The sequence below is a fragment of the Dermacentor silvarum genome, chromosome 3 (assembly GCF_013339745.2).
Source record: "Dermacentor silvarum isolate Dsil-2018 chromosome 3, BIME_Dsil_1.4, whole genome shotgun sequence".
In the NCBI taxonomy this organism is placed as follows: domain Eukaryota; kingdom Metazoa; phylum Arthropoda; class Arachnida; order Ixodida; family Ixodidae; genus Dermacentor; species Dermacentor silvarum.
Window position 1 is genome coordinate 25,391,754 of NC_051156.1, and position 22,996 is coordinate 25,414,749.

The 22,996-nt window shown below is 47.7% G+C and overlaps 1 protein-coding gene across 2 annotated transcripts in view; it reads right to left on the minus strand.

Moving 5' to 3' along the window:
- Positions 1-22,996, minus strand: part of LOC119445389 (PHD finger protein 12) — a 207,178-nt gene that overhangs the window by 140,370 nt on the left and 43,812 nt on the right. For both annotated transcript variants that reach the window (XM_049663251.1, XM_037709696.2), the window contains one exon: positions 5,778-5,820. In XM_049663251.1, the coding sequence (XP_049519208.1) occupies positions 5,778-5,820 (43 nt within the window). The remainder of the gene's footprint in view (positions 1-5,777; positions 5,821-22,996) is intronic.

Here is a 22,996-nt window from a genome sequence, read left to right on the forward strand (position 1 = left end):
ACATGAAACCATCGAGATATCCGAAAACTAAAAGTAGATTTCGAATGAAGAGATCAAGCTCTACAAGTGGTAGAATTTTCATTCACCCAGCATCATTATTTAAAAAGAAATATTTCTGAGGAGCGTCTCCCCTTAATTCGAATTTCACGGGATTGAAAAAAAAAATGTCCGAATTATCAGGGTATGCAGAAAACAATAAGCAAATGCTTACTACGTCAGCACGATTTTATTAGTATAATGGATGAGCCTTTCGCTATTTAGCACAAAAGCAGTGCGGAAGCTGCAATTCTCGTCATCTCGTGACTGATTGGCTCTCGCAGCGGCGATCGAGGCCTCGCGACTTCCTTCGCAGCACGGCTGCGGCGCGCGCCATCATTTGCGACACGCTTTGCACTACCGCGCGCACATCCCGATAATTTTTTCGCCAGTAAGCTCAACGCCAACGGATCGCACGTCCATCGTGATGTAGCCGGTGCGCTTCATCCTCGACAGCTTTGACCCGAGTCAAACCGAAACAACTGCTTGTCGCAACCGCGGCCGCTATCGACACGATTATGAACGGCGACTTTGCGGTGCTTAAGGGTATGGCCACGATAGCGGCAAAAACGCCCGCGTCATGCCGCGAGCGGCAACGCATCATGACGAGCGCGGAAAAAGCGGCAGGAATCGGGGGTTTTACAAAAGGCTTGCCGAGGGTGCCGAGAGCGACGAGGGTGACGTCACGGAGCCAATGGCAACCGGACCTCCGCCGCTCCGCGCCGGGTTATCAATCGACGATTGTCGTCTCTCGCGGTTCTATAGAGGGATTTCTGGACGCTGTCCCATCGCACCCTTTTCGCTCACGGTGATTCCGCGTTCCGAGAGCGCGCGAGATCATATCGCGCTTCCGCGCGGCGAGACGCGATTGCCACGGTGGACTTCGCGGCAAGGCGCTGACGCGCGGCACCTTGCCGCTAGTGTGGCCGTACCCGGCGGACGCACGCACCGAGTCAGAACGAAACTACCGTTCACTGCAACAACTTCAGACGAAATCGCGGTCGCTATCTATGCGATCATGGATGGCCACTACGCAGCTCTTTAGGCACGCGGCCGACGTGCGTATTAAGTCAAAACGAAACTAAACGAAACCGCTGCGAAAAAAACCGCGGCAGCTATCGACGCGATGATGGGTGGCGACTATGAAATCCCGCGGCCAACGCGTTGTTATGCGCGACGGTAAACGCAATAAAGGCACAAATAGGCACGAAGCGTTCCGTCGTTGCTGTCATTCACGTACGATTTCCGCTGCTGACTATAGCTGTGCGGACTCCGCCGCTTCGTTTCGGTTGTGCGCTAGCGCCGTTTCTGCTCTTCGGCGTCGCACATTTCAGGCTCTTTAATGCAAAAACATATAGCCTTCGAGATTTATGGTTGATGTATGGCAGCCATGACGTGAAGCATAGCCTCCGAGATGTGCACCGACCGTCCGTGGCTTTTGGCTGCCTACTCGGGACCGCTGAATAATTCGAAAATATTGAATCCATGAATTCGAATCGAAGCGAATAACGAACATAGAATTATTCAATGAAATATTCGTCAATACCCTATATTCGACCATCCCTACGGTAATTTTCCCTGATAGAGGCACAAATTCCCTGAGTTTTTCCAGAATATTCAAAATCCCTGAGAATTCCCTGTTTTCCCGGTTTTCCCGGTTGGTAGACACCCTGGTTATCTCTCCTCCAGCAAATCTCGAATCTGTCTGGTGTAAATTGTACCTGGGCAAAAAAACAATCATAGTCTCCGTTTTCTATCATCCACCTGCTTCCTCCCTCGATAACCTTTTTCTTCTGATTATACGAACACGCACAATTTTCATGCAAATAGTTTAATTCTAATGGGAGACTTTAATACACCAGATATTCATTGGCCCTCACTTTCGCACCACAGTTCTTTAGGTAGCGAGCTGATTAACTTTTCCTTATCATTTGGGCTCACAAAAGTAGTTGATGGCGCAACAAGACAGAACGCACTCCTTGACCTGGTGTTTATTAGTTCAGACCTTGTTGATAAATTGTCAGAGTGTGAAATTATTGACGGAATTTCAGATCACAAGGCCGTGTTTATATCGCTCAGTTGCACAATCTGTAAACCGTGTACCGAAATTCAAACTTTTTTCGACTTTAATCGTTCTGACGATAATTCTATTCTTGAAGTTTTATCAGAAGGCTTCGAATCATTTTGCACACTCAGTAAAGATTGTAACGTGAATACACTAGTTCTAGAATTTGAAAGCATTACAAAGCTCTGCATTAACCGATTTGTTCCGTTAAAAAAGTAAGAAAAAGAATCGTGCCATCCCTTGGATGACGAGAGAACTTTTGCAATTATCACGCCGCGTTAGACGGCTGAGACAATCAAAACGCAGTAACGACCCCAATGCCATTACTAGATTCACATCTGCCAAAGAGGAACTAAATCTGAAAATGAATTTAGCCAAAGAATTTTTCTGTCATGTCGAGCTGCCAGGATTGCTAATAAATAATCCTAGGAAATTCTGGCGTTCCGTCATGCCTGTTACAGATTCTTCGTCTTCCTTTACTATTAATGATAAAAGTGTAAATGATCCTGTGCGCATCTCCAATGCATTCAATGCACATTTCCATTCTGTCTACGCAAACGATGCACCCATCTGCCCGGCTTTCAATAATCATTCAGTTTATTCCATTCCCGACATTTGAGCTAATGTTAATGGCATCCTCAATTTGATTTTAAAGTTAGACACAAAAAAATCTGATGGCCCTGATGGTATTCCAAACTCGTTTTTACTTCGTTATTCACAATGGACATCACGCTATCTTGAAATTATATTCAATAAGTCTCTTGAAACCGGAATCGTTCCTTCATCCTGGAAGCTTGCAAGAGTAATACCCTTATATAAAACCGGCGACAAGACAGACCTAACAAATTACAGACCAATTTCTTTAACTTCTCACTCGTGCAAAATGCTGGAACATAATATTTACAAACACGTCATCGATTTCCTTGAGTCAAATAATATTCTAACTAATGTTCAGCATGGCTTTAGACGTGGTTTCAGCACTATCACGCAATTAACCGAATTCACCCATGACATTGCTTACCAATTAGATCTCGGTAAACAGATTGACGCTATCTTTATAGATTTTTCTAAAGCGTTCGATTCAGTACTTCATTCTCACCTGTTGCAAAAATTAAATGCCATACTAAAGAATTCCCGTCTGGTCGACTGGATTGCTAGTTTCCTTTCTGACCGGTCCCAATACGTCGACTTCAGTTCTGCAAGGTCATCAATTCTTGAGGCAAGTTCTGGGGTTCCTCAAGGGTCTGTCCTGGGTCCTTTATTGTTTTTAATTTATGTGAACGACCTACCAAAAAATGTTTCTTCCAGCATTCGTCTTTATGCCGACGATTGCGTCTTATACGATGTGATTGATTCTGCGTCTAATCATAAGCGACTAAACGATTCCTTTGCATGTTTCGGTGCTTGGTGCGAAAAATGGAAAATGAACATTAATTTTTTAAAAACCGTTGTTTTGACCTTCACAAAAAGAGCAGCACCAGTAATTGCGACATATTGCTTGAATGGATCATCTTTAACCAGAGTTCGACAATATAAATACCTTGGCGTAACATTTACTCACAATCTCTCATGGTCTGCACACATTGATCAAACATGTTCTAAGGCATTAAAAAAACTTGGATCCAAAGGATACTAAACTCTTAATGTATAAAACACTTGTCCGCCCCATTATCGATTATGGCGCCACAGTGTGGTCACCCCATAACCAAAACAACATAATCAAACTAGAAGCAGTTCAAAAGAAAGCCGTCCGCTTCATATTTCGCCGGTATGACCGCTATTTTTCACCATAATCTGCCCTCCCTTTTCTGAACCTAACTTTACTTTCTGTGCGTCGTGACGTGGAATCTTTAAAATTTTTGCACAACATAATTAACATGTTCTATCGTACTTCGAACACAGTTTGCTTATCTTTCGCCAAACCTTCTTCTACACGTAACTTCCATGAGCTGAATCTTTTCCCTTTCTTTGCCCGTACAAATACTTTCAAGTACAGCTTCTTTCCCTGCACTATAGAAGTATGGAATTCCTTACCTGGCTATCTTCGTTCACTCCCGATAAGCGAATTCAAAAGTGCTCTTTGTGAAAAGCAGCGTGTGTAACTGCTTGAGTTACGTTTGATTTATGCTTTGTGTATGTATTTCAGTGTTTTGCTGCTTTCTGTATTGAAGAAAATAATTTTCCAGTGCTTTACGTGTTCTACTAATATTTGAATTTGCTAATGTTGTAAGATTCTTTGTTCAGTTTCACTTATTTTTTGTTCACCCCTGTATTAACCCACTCCTGCAATAGCCCTGTTATAGGGCTGCAGTATGTACAAATAAGCAAACAAATAAAAAAATATCTACCACAACTGAGCACACCCGCGAGCGATTAGGTAGAAAATAAACAATCAGACAGTGACCACATTGAGGAACTTTACTGAGTCAGAGACATCACAAGCCGCTGCTTTAAAGTGCTTGCCAAATAAAGAACGAACAGCAAAACACACCGATCCTGATTTAATTCGTAAGCGGAAAGTTTGAATAGCTAGGAACGCATTTTTAGCATCGCTTCTAATACAAGCACCGTATGCGCTGTACGCACTATTTGTGTACCGAAAGCGCTTACATGTTCTCTGAAGCTTTGTGTCGTCCACCGTCTACGATATCTGCCATAACAGCTGAGCCACACTGGCGTCATGCACATCCATTGTAAAGACACAGGCAGCTGATGGCACCGTCACATGGCGGCACCCACCGTGAAAAGAGTGGTACACAATAAACGCATATGCCGCACAAGGACGGTGCGGTGCAGTAGTGGTGAAGGAGAAAGTTCCGAATAAACAGAGCTTCGCACGACCGCCATGTCTCCTGCGTTACATATATATATATATAGGAATTCCTTAGGAATTCAGGCAATCTGTGGGACATCTTAACAACTCTATGGAGCTTGAACAGAAATAAACATAAGCAAAAGATGAGGTGTTGCACAGTATTTGTATTTGCTAGTGGTTTTTGAGACCGAATTGAATACGAATCGAATAGCTTTCAAATAATGAATAGCCATTATCAAAATTAATATAAAACGACACTCACATCCCAGTATTCTTAAAGTTGGCAAGTTTCTGTCATTACATAGTACGTTATGAAGCGTTATGATGAATTAGGAGCAAACAAGTAGATCCTTTGCATGCACAGGGCCCTTAAAGTACGGATACTTAGTGACGTTTTATGTTTATTCTATGCCCATGGGGGGAAAATTTACCTTACTTTTGCTCCAAGTTTATGTTTATTGGGGCACAGTCGGCATTTTTAAATGTTCTAAATGTATTAGAAAAATATTTGTATGTACAAATAGTGACTATTCGATTCGCAGAATGAATCAAGGAAGACACCATTTGATTCATTTTTCGAAAGTTGAGAATTTTCGCACACCCTGAGTATTTGCTGCAAAGGCAAGCTTTTCATTTGATTGTGGTGAGCAAAGGGCTCGAAATGTCGTATCAACCTTGGTAGAACGACATTTCCGTAAACCCCAGAGACTGTCCTGGCAAATCCAGGTGACCTGAAGGCTCCCAACCACACTGTCAATGGCTACAGCTTCGTTCACTCCATCGGAAACTGTGCATTTTCTCGTTCCACTTTCATGCAGGTCAATGACACCAATAAGAAAGGGCGATCACCCCGCTACCTACCTTCGGGGCCTTTCTCCTCCTCGTGCGCATCCACGGCCGAGCCCTGCACACCAAGATTTTCTCTTGCAATACTTTGCATCAAGAAATAAGAACATGCTGTGATCCCGGAGCTCATGCTCAGACAGCATCAAACATTTTAAGAGCAGTCTGACAACTGATAGGCATTCATAATGCAGTGAAGAGTGGATGAAGAATTTAACTATTTAATTGGGCAAACTTGAACAACAACAATAGCAATGAGCATAGTTGGCAGTTGTTGAAGCTAATCACACAGCTCAATTAGTACACGTGCCTGACTGCATCCCAGAGCTGGTGCTCACACACAATTCAGGTCGTGCATGCAATCTGAGTAGACATGCCTGTCTGGCTATCGAATTGGTGTCAACATTCATAAAGCTTCTTGGATAGCGTAAGTGCATCTTATGCAAGGATGATAATAAAGTGATAACATTGACCACTGGCTATAGCAATCACTGGGAAACAGTGCACATGTGGCAATGCGTCTCCATATCTCCCACCACTCAGTTTTGCCGGCAAAGATATCAGTGCATCCTGATACAGTACGCTGGAAGCTGCTCGCCTGACTTAGCACCTGATTTAGCAGCCAGGAAATCACAAGCTGTTTTGACTGTTTGGGTCATGACGACACTCGTGAGAAAGTGATCAAATAAATTACTCCACTCAAAGCGGACAATGACAATCCACTGCTGAAACAGTTGCCTTTTTTTATGTGATTTCCCCACTGACTTCTTTCTAAAGGGTTCCAAGCTACAAAATGCCTACAGTTAGGATGCTGCATAAGCCTTGCACCTTGTTATTGAAACGAAGACAGCATATCACGTTCAGAGTGTAGAAATACCAGTTTGGCTGAGGTTTGACTTTGACGTGCTTCAATTTCATTACATTCCGGTTCAGGGCTCAGAAACAAACTGTTTCTGAGCGGCACAGTACTCTCGCAAAACAAAAGCTCCCAACAAGTTGTGTGTTAAGAGGGCGGAGAAAAAAGCATTTTAGGAGAAGAATCTGCCCGGCCGTGACAGCATAACAGTCGGGTGAGGAGAAAATGTAGTTTTAGGAAATGCAGCATGACAGACGATGCGACAGGCATGTTCTAATTGTTTACATACTTTTCTACAAATTTTATGGAGAATATTTTAAATATTGTCTAATATATTGTAAATTTTCCCAGATTTCATTCAACACTGTCAAGAAACAGAAGTGACAGACATTTCAGCAGCAGTAATTGCATAATACTGCCCAAATTACATGCCATGCTGCCGTGAAACAAGTTACCAGCCCTGAGCAAACAACGTCTGCCGACGCAACACATTCACTCGCTCGCATGCGATGTTGTGTGCATAGGTGACGTTGGGAGGCAAAGCTCCGATTATTGCATTTACCCAATTCTAATGCGCACGTAACTTTTGCGAGATTAAAGTTACAAAATAAAGGTGCACCTGAATGTAATACCAGTGTTTCACGGCCACTTTCAATCGCGGTCAAGCCCAATCTGAATTAAAATTCTCAACCGCGATTGGTTCCCTCCTGTAGCTTGAGCAAAGGCGCCAATGGCGACCGAAAAATTATATCCCAATCGGGCTCGATCGCAATCAAAAATGACCCATGTGACGCTAGTATAACATGCTGCCTCCTCCTCGTGCGCATTCACGGCCGAGCCCTGCACACCAAGATTTTCTCTTGCAATACTTTGCATCAAGAAATAGGAACGTGCTGTGATGCCGGAGCTCATGCTCAGACAGCATCAAACATTTTAAGAGCAGTCTGACAACTGATAGGCATTCATAATGCAGTGAAGCATTGCGGTCAGAAAAAACAAGACGTGCTGAATTTTTCTTCACAGAAGGGAATTTTTTTAATGAGCTCAATAATTTAAGCAGCGCATCGCTGTCGCCATTTTTGAGTAACTGGCCACAGATATCGATCACACAGAGGTGATATTTTTGAGCAATCACTTTAGATACTAGGATAACTTTGCCAAGACTCTGGATTGGCCTTGTCGTAGACTTGTCAGCCAATAGCGTTCCTGGCACCGTGCACACGTAGCGAGCTTAACGCAACACCAGAAATGCTGGCTGCCGATCACGCCGATGCATTCAGTGCCAAGTCGAGCGACATGTCGTGAAAATGATGGTAGCTCCGAATGTTTTTGGCCGAGAGTACCGCTCTAGATCGTAGTCGAGCGGAAAGTGATGTGCTCCGACGGGCAAAAACTGTCATGGTTTTCTCTGTGGTTTGCAGGCTTTCTGCATCTCTTATATATGCGAGCTGCCCACATCACTGGTTTCTGAGACATTGCAAGTGTGCTTTTCTTGTTACTACAAAGGCGAGTGCTTTCCATCGATCCATTTGAGGATGGGGCAGAAATGTGTTAAGTCAAACTGCAGCAGTAGTTATGCATTCTGCAAGGAAAAGATAACTACCTTGAAGGTTCCCATAACGACACGGTATGCTTGGAAGTCTGGGGTCGTGCAATCCCAAGGAAACATCGAGAGCTAATGTCCCACGTTCGCGAGAAATATTTCTTGAAAAGGCGGCAGTGCAAAAGAGACGGAGACGAGCATCTCTGTCCATGTATTTCTTGTGTTAACACCTTTTCAAATATGCAACAACACGTCCAATTTGCCAAATTAATCATGTACTTTTTGCAGAGTGACACAGAGAGATGGCGAACTTGGGGGCGAACTAGACGAGCTGAAAAGACTGTTTTGCTGCCAGATGCCTTGCCGTCAATATTTCCACATTAAAACAGCTACTTGTCGTTCGTTCACAAAAAAGAAGGAGAACACCAACTGAATGTGGTGCGTGAAGCGTGCTAAGGTCAAGGTACGAGTATGCACAATGCTTGCATTGATGAGCTTTTGCAACGTGTATACAGACTGCAGTGTTGGTACCACCAGTTCAAAATTTATGGAAGCAAGGTTCGGTGTCTGCAAAAGCCATGATACAAGACACTGCGCCAGTAGTTTTGGTATCGCTGAAGTGGATATCCGAAACAAGCCATAAAAACTTATTTCACCTCAAGTGTGGTGAATTGCTCTGTAAATGATGCATTTGTTTCGTAAATCTTTCAAGGCATTTGGACCCAGTGAAGACGTGCAAGAAATGAGCGCATCCATTCATGCGTAGAAGCGCCAAATGGCCCCTGGATGGCCGCGCACGAGAGAGCGTGCTGCTGGATGCTGGAGTGGGCGATGTTCCACCTCCTCAAACACACCTGCTCCATGGCCAAGAGCACGAAGCAGAGGTGAACCTCACACTGTGGTGTTAAGCTCCATTTTTCCTGCTATAGCGATTCCATGCACTCCGGACACCCATGCACTGGGGCACGAACGAGGAAAAATAACCGATTAGCACGATGACGACAGAAATTGGTGACAAGCATACAAACTTTGTTTAGTTACAGCATACATGTGTCGAGACAAACAAGGAGAGCTGATAGAAGGATGCAGATGTGGAAACAGCTTTTGGTGCAGAAAAATCTTGGTTTTGGAGCTGGTTAATTTGCAGCAAGCTGCTCTAAATTTTAGATTTGGAACAGCTTATTCGAGAAGAACACTCCAAATCTGGAGCAGTTCAAAGAAATAGGTGACTGCAATTTTATTCTAGTTCTTCCCTTTTGCACTAACTCCTGCAGTCAAAGATTCAGAGTGTGTAAAAGACTCCCGTGTTCTGCTTTCATAGTTTACCAAGTACAGTGCAGTCCTTAATGAGCTCCTATACTTGGATCTAACAGATAAGTTGGGCAGCATTTCGATCCCGGCATGGTGCCATACATTTAAATTGAGAAAAGCTCTTGGTATCAAGGCGCAAGAAGGTTATTTCGAGCATAATTCCTGTTTCTGCCTGCTGTTTATCATGAAAGTACGATACCCGATCGTAAACATAAATTTCAGTCAAACATTTAGAGCAGGTTGGTTACCATAGCCTCACATTTTTTTTTTTCGTGATATAATTGGGTCTTCAGTGTAGCTCTGGCGCATGATAGAGGAATTTCTGAATATAAGTGAGGACCCTGTGACACCGACCAGTGTGTATAGACACTATTGTGTGTATAGACACAATTCAAGCACCCGCAGCACCGAGGTGGCTTGTTCCTCGTTTACGCATGACCTGCCGTCCCCCCTACTTAATAAATATGAAGAGAAACATGCCAAATTTTCTACGATTCCAAAAGAAGAAATGCGTGAATTTTGTCTGACTTTTTTCTTATGTCTTATAATATGCTGCCCGAACACGATCAAGAATGTTTCATTACTCTATGTATTGCATTTATTTTTTTCGTCATTTCATGAAATGTGTTCACGTGAACATCGAATATTTCAGCTACAATGTACAACCGTCCTCGAGTGTACCTATTGTCACGTGGTAGTGACGTTGAAGAAAGCAGTCGTAAAACTGTGTATAAGGAAACTGATTCTTTATAGGGCGAACCTGTGCCCACAAAAGCAAGCTACACTCAAAGCAGAACGATAGCGGCGAACACAGTCGGCGATCGGCAAAAAATCTGATTAGTGGCAAAACGTGACGGCTTTTATACGCGAGTCATCGAAGGTTCCAGATTAATCCCTAGTGCCCACGTGTCTTCTGGGAAATTTTAGACAATTCGCATCGCTCATACAATCAGATTACATGAGCATCGGTGACCACAGACGACGGATAGAAGCATCGAAAACGTACGAGAAGCTTCCAATGCAGGCGCGTTCTGCGCCGAGCGATAATGTTCAACATTTGTTAGCCAGTGGAAAGCGGCCACTGGTGAAAGATAAACATGTATATGTGTCAATACCCTCCCCTTAAAAAAGCATCGCGCCTATGCTACGAACATGAAAGTGAAAACAAAACCATGCGTACAGAAAGGAGAAAAAAATAACAAAGCAACAAAGGACCTAAGTTCGTCAGCGGGCGTAGAAAGGCTTAAGACGCACCACGTGGATGACTTTAGGTCGTGCGCGGTGCTGCTGTGATTGCAAAATACTGTCTGGCACGACCTCATAGTCCAGTGCGCCAATACACCGGATGATCTTATATTATGAAATAGCAATGTAAGAGTTTCTCGCTAAATCCTCGACCGCTTATCGGAGTCCAAACCCAAACACGGTCGCCGGGCTGGTACTCGACATAGCGTCGTCGAAGATTGTAGTGTCGGCTGTTGGTCTCTGCTGGTTCTTGAGCAGGCGGGCGAGCTGTCGACCTTCTTCGGCACGCTGCAAATAGGTGGCAACGTCGAGATTTTCTTCGTTGGTGACGTGCGGAACCATCCCGTCAAGCCTCGTTGCCGGGTTCCTTCCGTAGACCAGGTTGAGCGGAGCTATATGCGTCGTTTCTTGCACGGCCGTGTTGTATGCAAAGGTCACATATGGAAGGATGGCATCCCATGTCTTGTGTCAGACGTCGACGTACATTGCCAGCATGTCGGCGATGATCTTATTTAGGCGCTCAGTGAGGCCATTCGTCTGCTGGTGGTAGGCGGTGGTCCGGCGATGGCTTGTCTGGCTGTAGCGCAGGATGGCTTGAGTTAGTTCTGCCGTAAAGGCCCTACCTCTGTCGGTGATGAGGACTTCTGGGGCACCGTGACGCAGGAGGATGTTCTCAATGAAGAATCGGGCTACCTCGGCGGCACTTCCTTTGGGCAAGGCTTTTGTTTCGGCGTAGCGGGTGAGGTAGTCCGTAGCTACGACGATCCATTTATTCCCGGATGTTGACGTCGGAAAAGGCCCCAGTAAGTCCATCCCGATCTGCTGGAACGGTCGGCGAGGTAGCTCGATCGGCTGTAGAAGTCCGGCTGGCCTTGTCGGCAGTGTTTTGTGTCGCTGACAGTCTCGGCATGTCCTTACGTAATGGGCGACATCGGCAGAGAAGCGAGGTCAGTAGTATTTTTCTTGTATCCTCGCGAGTGTGCGGGAAAAACCGAGGTGTCCATGCCTAGGATGACATCTCTGGAGCATTGCTGCAGGATTATGAAGCTCGCCGGGTAAGTGCGGTTATTTACCGTGACTCGCGCTGTGCAGACTCCAGCCGGAGTTATTATGTAGCCTCCTGCTGTCCGGACCAGGCCGTTATCACCTTCTTCAACTTGGCGGCGAACGGGCCACTGAAGATGGAATAGTCGGCTCTAGTGTCGACGAGAGCGGTGACGTTAAGACCATCGATTAGCACGTCTAGGTTGGTAGACCGTCGTCTGGCGGTACGGTTAAGTCGTGGCGTCGGATCACGGCTGCATCAACTTGCTCCGCTGCTGCTACGTCGCGTCGGCAGGTCTTCTTTCGGTGGCGAAGTGTTCTCGTGAAGGCTCTTTCCAGGCGGCGTGCTGATACCTCGTTGTGATGATTCGCGAATCTTCTTCGTGGGCGGCGGAGGATCTTCGGCATTGCGTCGTACAGCAACCGCACCTCCATCGGTTGCTGCCTTTAGTTTCCCGGGTAAGGGCTGGGAGATCGTCCCCCCGGGTTGGGCCGGCATACAGCCGGCGATGCAGCGAGATGTAGCGGCCTGGTGACGGCGAACGTGAGGGTCGTCGTGGTTGCCACTGGGCTCCGGCAAGGTAGTCGGCGATGTCATGTGGTCGCTCGCCAAGCTGTGGATGTGGCGCGTTGACGGCAAACCCCCGTAGGCCCATCTCGCGGTATGGGCATCGGTGGTAGACATGGCCGGCTTCCCAGCAATGATAGCGGAGCGGGCGGTGGTCGGGGGCGCGCCAAATGTCTGTCTTCCTCTGGTAGCTGCGCTGGACGACGGGCGGGCGTGCTGATGGCGGCGGTGGTGGATGAAGGAACTGCGGCGTTACGGGGTTCTGGCGCGAAGGGGGGCCTTGACGACGGGCGACGGCGGCGTAGGTCAGCGCTTCCGGCTGGGGTTGCGGCGATTGCGGCTGCACATCGGGAATTCCAAGTGAGCGCTGAACTTCTTCTTTGACGATGTCGGGGCTACATGCCACTTGAGGCTGCGACCTGGGAGGAGCTTCTGCAGCTCCTCGCGAATGACCACTCTGATTGTCTCGCGCAGGTCGTCGGCGCCTAGCGCTTGAGCATCGGCGTAGTTGGTCAGGGCACGGCGGTTGTATTGCCTGGCGCGCATTTCAAGCGTCTTCTCGATCGTAGTGGCCTTCGAAAGAAATTCTGCGACAGTCTTGGGCAGGCTGCGCATCAGTCTGGCGAATAGTTGCTCTTTGACACCCCACTATCAAGAACCGAACTTTCTTTTCTTCAGACATGTTGGGGTCGGTGTGGCGGAAGAGGCGAGTTATCTCCTCCGTGAAGATCGCGATGCTCTCATTCGGCAATTGCACTCTGGTTTCTAAGAGAACATCTGCCCTTTCCTTTCGTATGACAATCGTGAAGGTCCTCATGAATGTCGCGGTCCACTCGTATGTCTCCAGCCTGGTTTCAGGGTCTTAAGCCGATGATCCACGGAAGGTCGGTGGCTCCCAAGGTTGTTGCAGCAGGATGGGGGACGCTGGGGCTGCCATTGGGGTCATTGACTTGGCCTTGATCACTGTGGTCTTCTCGGGAAGAAGTCCGTACTCCGGCAGAAGTCCTTGCTGCCTACGGCTAGCTCGCTGGTCCTTGGCGACGTTGGTGTTGTCCTCCCGTTTCGGGCTTTGATCGCGGCTTTGCGGGGGCGTTCGCTGCATGAATGCACTAGCACCTCCACCAGATGTCACGTAGTAGTGACGGTGAAGAAAACAGTCACAAAACTGTGAATGACGAAACGGACTTTATTGGGCGAACCTGTGCCCATAAAAGCAAGTTGCACTCGAAGGTAGACAATAGCGGCGAACACAGCCGGCGATCGTTGAAAAAATCTGATCAGTGGTGAAACGCGTCGGCTTTTATACGCAAGTCAACGAAGGTTCTAGATTAATCCCTGGTGCCCGCGTGTCTTTCAGAAAGTTCTAGACAATTCGGGTCGCTCATACAATCAGATTACATGAGCGTCGGTGACCGCAGACGACGGATAGAAGCATCGAAAACGTACGAGAAGCTTCCAATGCAGGCACGTCCTGCGCCGAGCAATAACGTTTAACATTTCTTAGCCGGTGGAAGATAAACACGTATACGTGTCAATATAAATGAAAAACAACAGAGGACCAGGCATGGAACCCTTGTGGAACCCCAGACAATACCGGTAGATCAGTAGACCTAACACCCGCACACTCCACAAACTGTGAGTGATCATTCAGATAAGCCTGCAACCACAATATCAATCTCTCAGGAAGCCCGACATCCCTTAATCTGTCAATGAGTAAAGTGTATGGCACACGATCAAGAGCTTTTGACATGTGAAGAAAAACCGCATCTATCTGTCTACAATTATCTAGAGCTGAAGCAAAATTATGTATAACCGAAACTAATTGCGCGGTTGTTGAGACAGTCTTCCGGAAACCATGCTGATACTCAACGAAGAAGTTTTTCGATTCAAGGTGGTGAGATATAAGGTGAGCTATTACATGTTCAAGCAATTTACAGCATGTGTTTATTAGAGAAATTGGTCTGTAGTTACAAGCTGTTAGCCTGTTTCCAGATTTAAATACAGGAACTACTCTTGCCGTGAGCCAATCTGCGGGAAAGGAGCTTTGGTTGAGTGATGCGTTAAACAGAACATAATGGCAATGTGACACAATCTCGTGAGTACCGTACAAGGAAGGCATTCGGTACGCCATCAGCGCCGCTTGACTTTTTCATTTTACATTTAAAAGAAGAGAAAGTATTCCTTCACGAGCAAGAGCTAGGTCAGGCATTGAGTTTGCAACGAGCGGTAGGTCAGAGTATTGCATTAGTACATAGAGTTAAACCTGCTTATAACGAACCTCCATATAACGAATTCCTGGATATAACGAAGTTTTTCGATTCCCCGCCGTTACTCCATAGAAGCACATGTATTTGAGACCTCTACGTAACGAAGTGGCAGCGGGAGACCCCCTCGATATAACGAATTTTCCCCTCCGACCACCTAGAAATTTCGCCCCAAATTTTGTCCTTTTTTTGCGAGCAGCAACCGCAAGCACCTTCTCTGCCGCGATGGAATGCGAAGCGAGCGCACGTGTGCGTGCGTGCTTGTGCGAGGCGGCCCTGCATCCCTCGACCCGGCGATCTTGCCGCCGCGGGCGTGACCTTTCCCCCTCCCTTCATTCAAATCTGATCCTGCCGCTTGCTGCAGCTGGCCTAGCCCGCCAAGCCAGCACTCTCTCCTTTTCCAGCTGATGTTGCCGACGCGCTGGTACACGCTGTGGCACATCAGACTCGATAAGCGCAGACACGCACTGTCAAACGCTGGCGGCGTGTGGAAGCGCCGCTGGAGAAGCGAGCGAAGTGACCTTCGTGCTGTTATCTATCGCTTCAATGCAAACTGAGCGCCGAGAACACACAGCACGCAGAAAGCTACGAGCCGCCGATGCACCTACACTGCTAGACTCTGCCCCAACGCAGATCGCTTTCAAGATACGGCCTGCGCGACCGCGCACCGCCCCGCTATTCCTCCCCCCTCGCTGCTTCGCCGGTGCCTCGAGTGCAACGGAAGAAGGCGCGCTTCCTCCCTGCTTTTCTTGCGTGCGCGAGATTTAGACGGGGTCGTCGGCTCCCCTCGCACATACAGCATACGGCGCGCGGCGACTGCGTAATCGCCCTTGGACTTTAGGGTACGGCCACGCTAGCGGCAAAAACACGCAGCAAAAACGCGCGGCAATGCGTCATGCCGCGCGTGGCAAAAGCGGCAGGAATTGAGGGTCTTGCGGTGTGCCGCGCGAAATGGGTTCGAGACCCATTTCTGCGGCAAATGCCACGTGCCGCGACATGAAGAACCAATCAAGAGCGACGAGGGTGACGTCACGGAGCCATCACAACCGGAACGCCTCCAGTCCGCGCCGGGTTTTCAATCAACGATCGTCGTCTCTCGCATGAAACAACGAGCACTCGCGGTGTTGCTCGCCTGGTCAGAGAGCGCGGGAGATCTTATCGCGCTGCCGTGCGGCGAGACGCGCGTGCCACGGTGGCCTCGCGGCAAGGCGCTGACGCGTGGCAACTTGCCGCTCGCTACATGACGCGCGCGTTTTTTGCCGCTAGCGTGGCCGTACCCTTATATACGGAATATCTATGAGCCAAAAACAATTTAAGGGCCACAACGCGTCATGGGCACCATCTTTATATAGTAAATACGGATCTCAAGGGCCATACTTTTGCTGGCAGAAACCGAAAATACATCATAGTTGTCGCCCCCGGCACTTTGGGCGGCCAATGCCATCGTCAAGCCACCAAGCAAAGCGACATAAAAAGTCAAAATGGACGCTCGGGCCGGCGCGGGGTGGCAGTTCGCAACGTATGATGCGGTAACGGTCCCACAGTTGCGACGCAACAGCGGTGTTACCAATGCATTGAGTTCTAAGGGAGCTGTGCCGGGACCTGTCGAAAATGACGTAACAGCCAGGAAAACGCAGCTCCCGGGAACGTAACGGCGAGGTTCTACTGTAACACTATACGACGCCATCGTGACGCTCGCTCTTCGTTTCCAATGCCTCGCGCTTGTGCGAAACGACACGCGTCCACGCATCCGGTACCTGGTATGATATTCCGAGGGTGAGTGCTTCGACGAAAACGGAAAACGTTTATTTTTAGGATTTTCGTGCCGAACCTGCACATAACGAAATCCTCTTTAAAACGAAGTTTTTCGGGAATTTGTCAATTTCGTTATATCCAGGTTTAACTGTATTGAACATTTGGTCTTGTAAACGCTTGGTGAAAAGTAGTGTTGAATTCATTTACAATTAAAGTGAGGTTTGTACACATGTTACCATTAATCTTTAGATAATCCACACATGATTGGGAACCTGACAAGTAGCGCCAGAATTTCTCAGGAGATTCCTTCAAGAAAGCTATAAGAGATTGGCCATAAAATTAACTGCGCTTCAATTTAGTAACCAGCTGTTCTAGAAGGGTGGTTAATGCTGACATAGTTTTACTGTTCCTTTTTCGTTTAATGCGCTGCTTTAGATGAATTATGTCCAGACTAATCCATGGGTTCCGACTCTCTGTAATCTTTCTACGCAAAGGAACAAACCTGTCAATGCATGATGACACTAATTTCTTGAACTCGTTCCAAAGATGAGAAACATTGCCACCATGCTCAAAATCAGAAAGCGAGATGCATTGCATCTAGGACAGATTCATCATCTGCAGCAGAAAAGTCATGAAAAGTTGCCACCGAGGGAGCCATTTTTGCGCTATTGATTTTTAAAGCAACTTGAACAATCTTGTGGTCCGAGATACCACCAACAGTATAACTGAGTGATCTTCAGGAAAATTTTTCAGGAATACAAGGTGGAGAATCGATTGCGCAGTTGCAGTGGTGCGAGTCGGAATAGCGACTATTTGTTTCAAGTCATGAAAAAAATGAGGAATCGAGAAGTAGGCGTGCAGTGTCAACATCATCGGGCCCTGAGATGGCGACTGCATTCCAGTCTATGCCTGGCAAGTTGAAATCGCCAGTGAGCAGCACCAGCTTGTGATTTGGTTTGAGCATGCACTCTAGGTAAGCGGCCAGTGCTTCCATGTATGATACATTGCTTTTTGGTGGCCGGTAAACCACGCCAAACAAAGTAGAAATATTTTTGTAGTTGAGTTTACACCAGACACTTTCATGGTTTCGAATGCCCTCAAGCTTGCACTTCATTTTTTGTTATTATTGCCACGCCCCCTCCTCGTCCTTCGCAATCACGTCTTATTATTTTGTGGGAAGGTGGAATAATTTCGTCATCATTAATATTAGGTGTAAGGCATGTTTCGGTTACGGCAAGTATATGAGGGTTGTGAAGGAAAAGAATGTCTTCAAGCTGATTGGACTTATTGGCAAGACTTCTTGCATTAAGCAAGACAATTCGGAGTTCTTTCGTTTCGGGTCAGTTGGATGTCCGTGTAGGTCCGGATTTATGATGCGCGACAACCTGCGAGCTTAATTTATCCTATACGTATATTTTGTCGTCTACACGTAGCCGGTCATAGTCTAGTGAAATTTTTTGCGCCTCATCTTACCATACCGCCAAAGATGAGAACGCTTAGTCAGTGTAGCCTTACAGTAATCGTGACAGATCAATATACAGTTAAACCTGGATATAACGAAATCGACAAATTCCCGAAAAACGAAACTGTTTGTCGCAACCGCTCTGGAAGAAACCGCGGCCGCTGTCGACGCTATCATAGATGGCGACCTTGCTGTTCTGAAGGCGCGTGGCTGACATACGCACCGAGTCAAAACAAAACTACCATTTGCTGCAACAAGTGCAGACGAAACCGCAGTCGCTATCGACGCGATCATGGATGGCAGCTACGCAGTTTTGAAGGCACGCGGCCGACGCGCGCACTGAGTCAAAATGAAACTACCGTTTGCTGCAAGTGCGGACGAAACCGCAGTCGCTATTGACGCGATCATGGACGGCGACTACGCAGTTTTGAAAGCACGCGACCGACGCGCGCACCGAGTAAAAACGAAACTGTTTGTCGCAACCGCTGTGGAAGAAACCGCGGCCGCTGTCGACGCCATCATAGATGGCGACCTTGCTGTTCTGAAGCCGCATGGCCGACACATGCACCGAGTTACAGTGGCTAGAATGGGGAAGTGTGCCGAGTGACAGGCAGCGCCTATGGGGTGCATTGAAGCCGCCGGCAGGTAACCGCGAGGGGGCGCGCGCTGTCGTTGACACGTCGCCCGATGCGAGTCGCGCCGGCTCTGCTGCTTCAGTGACGCCGCCTGCCCTGACCTGTGGAAAGTTCCGTTCGTTTCTTTTTGTACTGCAGCAAGTCTATATGTGTACTAATGGTGCGAAAACATTGTTTCGTGTCTGGTTGCTACTATCGTACTGCTGCCCAATTTTTGCTCACGGTGAACTGTTGTAGTTTCTACGATTTGGTCAAAGCTCCCAGCAGTGGCAACTGTGAAGGGGGCGATCTGACACTTCTCCTCAGCATTGAGGATGCAGACCATGAACTGCACGCACTGCTGGATAGTGGGAAGGTTGAAGAAGCTTCTCATATGATAAAGAAGTCCACAATGCGTTTTTTAAGCAGTATATAGCGCAGAAGCACACGGACGGTGAAAGCAACAGACGAAACACAGCGCTAACAACTGCTTGTTTATTGGAAGAGAGCATATATATATATATATATATATATATCAACACACAAGGAAGACACACAAACAAATCAACCTAGCAAGTTCAACTGACACAGGCGCCTAACGCGACAAACACTCAGTTCTTAGCGCTGTGTCCCGTCTGTTTCTTTCGCCGTTCGTGTGGTTCTGCGCTACTATGTAAATAATGTCATACCAACCAGCCCACCAGTCTGTCGTTTTGAATCCGCAATGCTACCCGACCATGATTACCCTGAAAAGATGAGCGACTCGCGGCTAGTCTTCTGCATGACAGGGTAAATATATACCCTGTAGTCTGTGTGCAAGAAATGTTTTGACGAGCTCCTTGTTGCCACCGGCAAAGCCAACGAACAGGTGGCGATGTTCACCAAGTTCTGCGTCAATGGGGGCCTCATTCACCCTTCGGAGATACTCTTCTCATTTGTATAGACGCCCTTGAAACCACTGTTTTCGATGTGGTTCAGTTACAACAAGCTGCACAGTGACAGCTTGGAAGAGCTTGTCTACTGTCTGCACAAAAACATTATATTGGGCTCTGCACCGTATGGCCCCAGCCTTATCAACCAAGTTCCAAAATATTTTTGGTCATCCGTTTTCCCATCCACACAAAGGCACTCAACAAAGAGAGAGTCTTCGCCTGAAAAGAAGCACCTGAAGCTCAGTCGCGTCACTTAGCATAGAATAATATAAGGCTGACAACGTTCTGTTTCAACTGTTTGTGAAAAAATTAAAACATTTTTTTTCTTGTGAGAAAAAAAGCACCAGCTCAGGTGCGTCGCATAGCAAAAAGTAATCGATGACGGAGAATGGTTTGTTTTAAACAGATTGTGAGCCACTCCTAAAAAAATTTGATGTTTGCGTAAACAGTGCGTCAAAAAATAAAATGTTTGCTTCCGAGTTACCACTGGGAATTTTCTTGCTTAGCGTTCGTTAAGGTGTCAGCCGGAGTAAATTGTCTAAAGCAAGCTACATTCTACCATCGACGCACGCTCAACCGGATTGTTACCTTGGCGCCTTTCAATTACGAAAGGGCTACCATAGCCACTCTATCGCCATTTGATGAATGATGAATGGTGTTTAATGGCGCAAGGGCCAGGTATGGCCAAAGAGCGCCAGGCCAGTGGTTATGAACTGACAATGGACCAATGAATTGCGAAAGGTGTGTCGTGGCTGTAAAAGGGCCTAAAAACAAATCGCTGTAAAACGCGTAAAAAATATATGTAATAAAATTATGGCAATGGCCATTTGCCGCCATGCACGAGCGAGAATATATATTACGAAGCTTTCTTTTTTGTTATTGCTTATTCGGCTGCTTGCGCGGACGATCGCATTCCACGCAGCGCCCTTGCACTGCGGTCGCCGTCGCGGCCGACGTATAAGCGTGTGTCAGCACCACCTGGCGGTTTCCTCCCAAAGGGGCACGCGTGAGCCGGCGCATTCGACACATTTCCCCATTCTAGCCACTGTAACCGAGTCAAAACAAAACTACTGTTTGCTGCAACAAGTGCAGACGAAACCGCGGTCGCTATCGACGCAATCATAGATGGTGACTACGCACTGATGAAGGCACGCGGCCAGACGACAACATGGCGTTATGCGCGGCGATAAACGCAAGAATAAAGACTTTAAGGGCACAATTAGGCCCGAATCATTTCGGCGTTGCTGTCAGACACATTTCACGTACGATTTTCGCTGAGGACAAATGGCGATGCGGACAGATGCGCACTCCGCCGCTTCGTTTCGGTTGAACGCTAGCGCCGCTTTTGCTCGTTTGCGTAGTGCATTTGCGGTGCTCCGCACATTTCTTTTTCTAATCCTCCGACGTATACATCCGCGCACACGCTATCGGCCCCGATCTACAAACGGAAGAAATGCGCATGGTGGTAAGTTACGGCCTCCGAGATTTAAGCGCAAAAGCTTAGGCGCGCTGTCCGTTTTGGGAAGCTGGGTGGCCGCAAGCTGCTGGCGGATTTATTGTGCAGATCGCACGTTTCTGTTACGCACTGTGATGTGCTTTTTGACACTCGGGCACGGGTAATGGAGGTGGTCTAGATCAAGCGCACGTCGCGTTCACCATCTTAGCCATTTGGCGAGCGTGGAACCAGGAAAAATTAATTAGTGGCTCGCGGAACTCCGATGAGGGGACAGCGGAACCCCTGGGTTCCACGGAACCCACTTTTAGAACCCATGAGGTGGTATATTGTTACGGGGAGATGTCAAAAAGGATTTATATACAATATTTACAAGTGACAGCGAGTGGCACCACAGCAACAAAGATTGCGGGCCAGGATGCCACTCGTCCAGTTTCTCGTCTGGTATGCCACTTCTATTTCGTTCGAAGGATAGGTACATGGCTCATGACATCACCCACCGGCGGCGAGAGCACCGACTTGGTGCAATCGAAGTGCGACGGCACGGAAAAGGTTCACCGCATACACAGGGTTAATCAGTGTCTAGGATATGGTAGGGCTTCAGGCGGACGACGTGCATGATGTCGGTGCGGGGTTGAGCAGTTGGGGACGAAGACAATGGAGCGATTTCGTACGTTACGCCGGTCACTTGGCGACACACTCAATTTGCACTGGTGTACGGGAACAGCAGCTTCTCAGAAAGCCTGACACGGCGCGCTGGGGACCAGACGAGGACAAGAGACCTAGGGGCAAAGTGGGTAGCCCTGCGATGGCTATTGTATCGAGATTGCTGGTGGATCTGCGACTCGCTGAATCGAGCAAGGGCAACTTGATGTGCATCTTCAGCAATAGCCCTCTCCAGAATACTCGGTACCGGGGCAAGCGGAAGAAGGCACCAACGTGTCCATGGGCAACGTAGGATTTCCGTCGAATAAGGGAAAGAAAGGCGAAGAACCAGCAGTCTCATCACCTTCGAAAGAAAATGTCTGCCGTGGTCATTTAAGAGTTGCCAAGGTGCACCATGCTGCAGAATGACGTCATGGAGTAAGAAGTCCGGAACGCCGGTCGCGCAGCTTGTGAGAAGTGCACAGGTGATCATGAATTGCGTCGCATAGTCTAGCGACGGTGACCCATCTGTTTTTCGAGACAGACCGAGGAAACGGGCCAAGTAAGTCGCAGCCAACACGACGAGACAGCTGATATGGAATGTCAAGAGGCTGAAGATGGCCAGCAGGCGGGAATGGCCGCTTTTTGCAGTGCTGACGAAGCCACAAGAGGCCACAAAATGGTGTAACGAGCAGGACATGCCTGGCCAGTAGAACCGACGGCATGTGCGATCGTATGTGCGTGAAAAGCCGAGGTGACTCGCTGTTGAAGCTGGGCCAAAACAGTAGAGCGGAGGTGTTCCGGAATCACACGTTACCGCGATGAAGCTGGGCCAAAACAGTAGAGCGGAGGTGTTCCGGAATCACATGTATGAGGTCAGGACCATCAGGAAGCAAACTTCGACGATGTAAAGTGTCAATATGTAGCACAAAAAGTCGGAGAGAGGCATCATGAACCTGGGAGTTGAGACGGTTGATAATCTTGCGTAGGACCGGGTCCCGGCGTTGTTCAGCAGCAATGTTGAAGGATTTGGAGATGGCAAGCACACAAGGACTGTAGTCGCTCGGTGCAGGTTCCCGTTGGTTGACAGGGTACCGGGAGAGGCAGTCGGCATCTCGATGCAAACGGCCAGATTTGTAGATGACCATATATGAACATTCTTGAAGTTGTAATGCCCAGGGTCTAAGGCAACCTGTGGGATCTTTGAGCGAAGATAGCCAGCAGAGAGCATTATGGTCAGTGACGATGGTAAAAGTTCTGCCATACAGATAAGGGCAAAATTTTGCGACAGCCCAAACAAGAGCGAGGCTCTCTCTGTAATAGAATAATTCCGCTCAGCGGTGGAAAGGAGCTGGCTGGCATACGCAATAACACAATCCTGACCACGTTGACAATGAGCTAGAACAGCGCCGATGCCATGGCCACTGGCGTCTGTACGGACTTCCGTGGGAGTAGAATCGTCAAATTGAGTCAACACAGGTAGTGCGTAGTGAGTAGTGGATTCGATCCCGCGACCTAGTGTTTAGCCACGCAACGCCTTAGCTA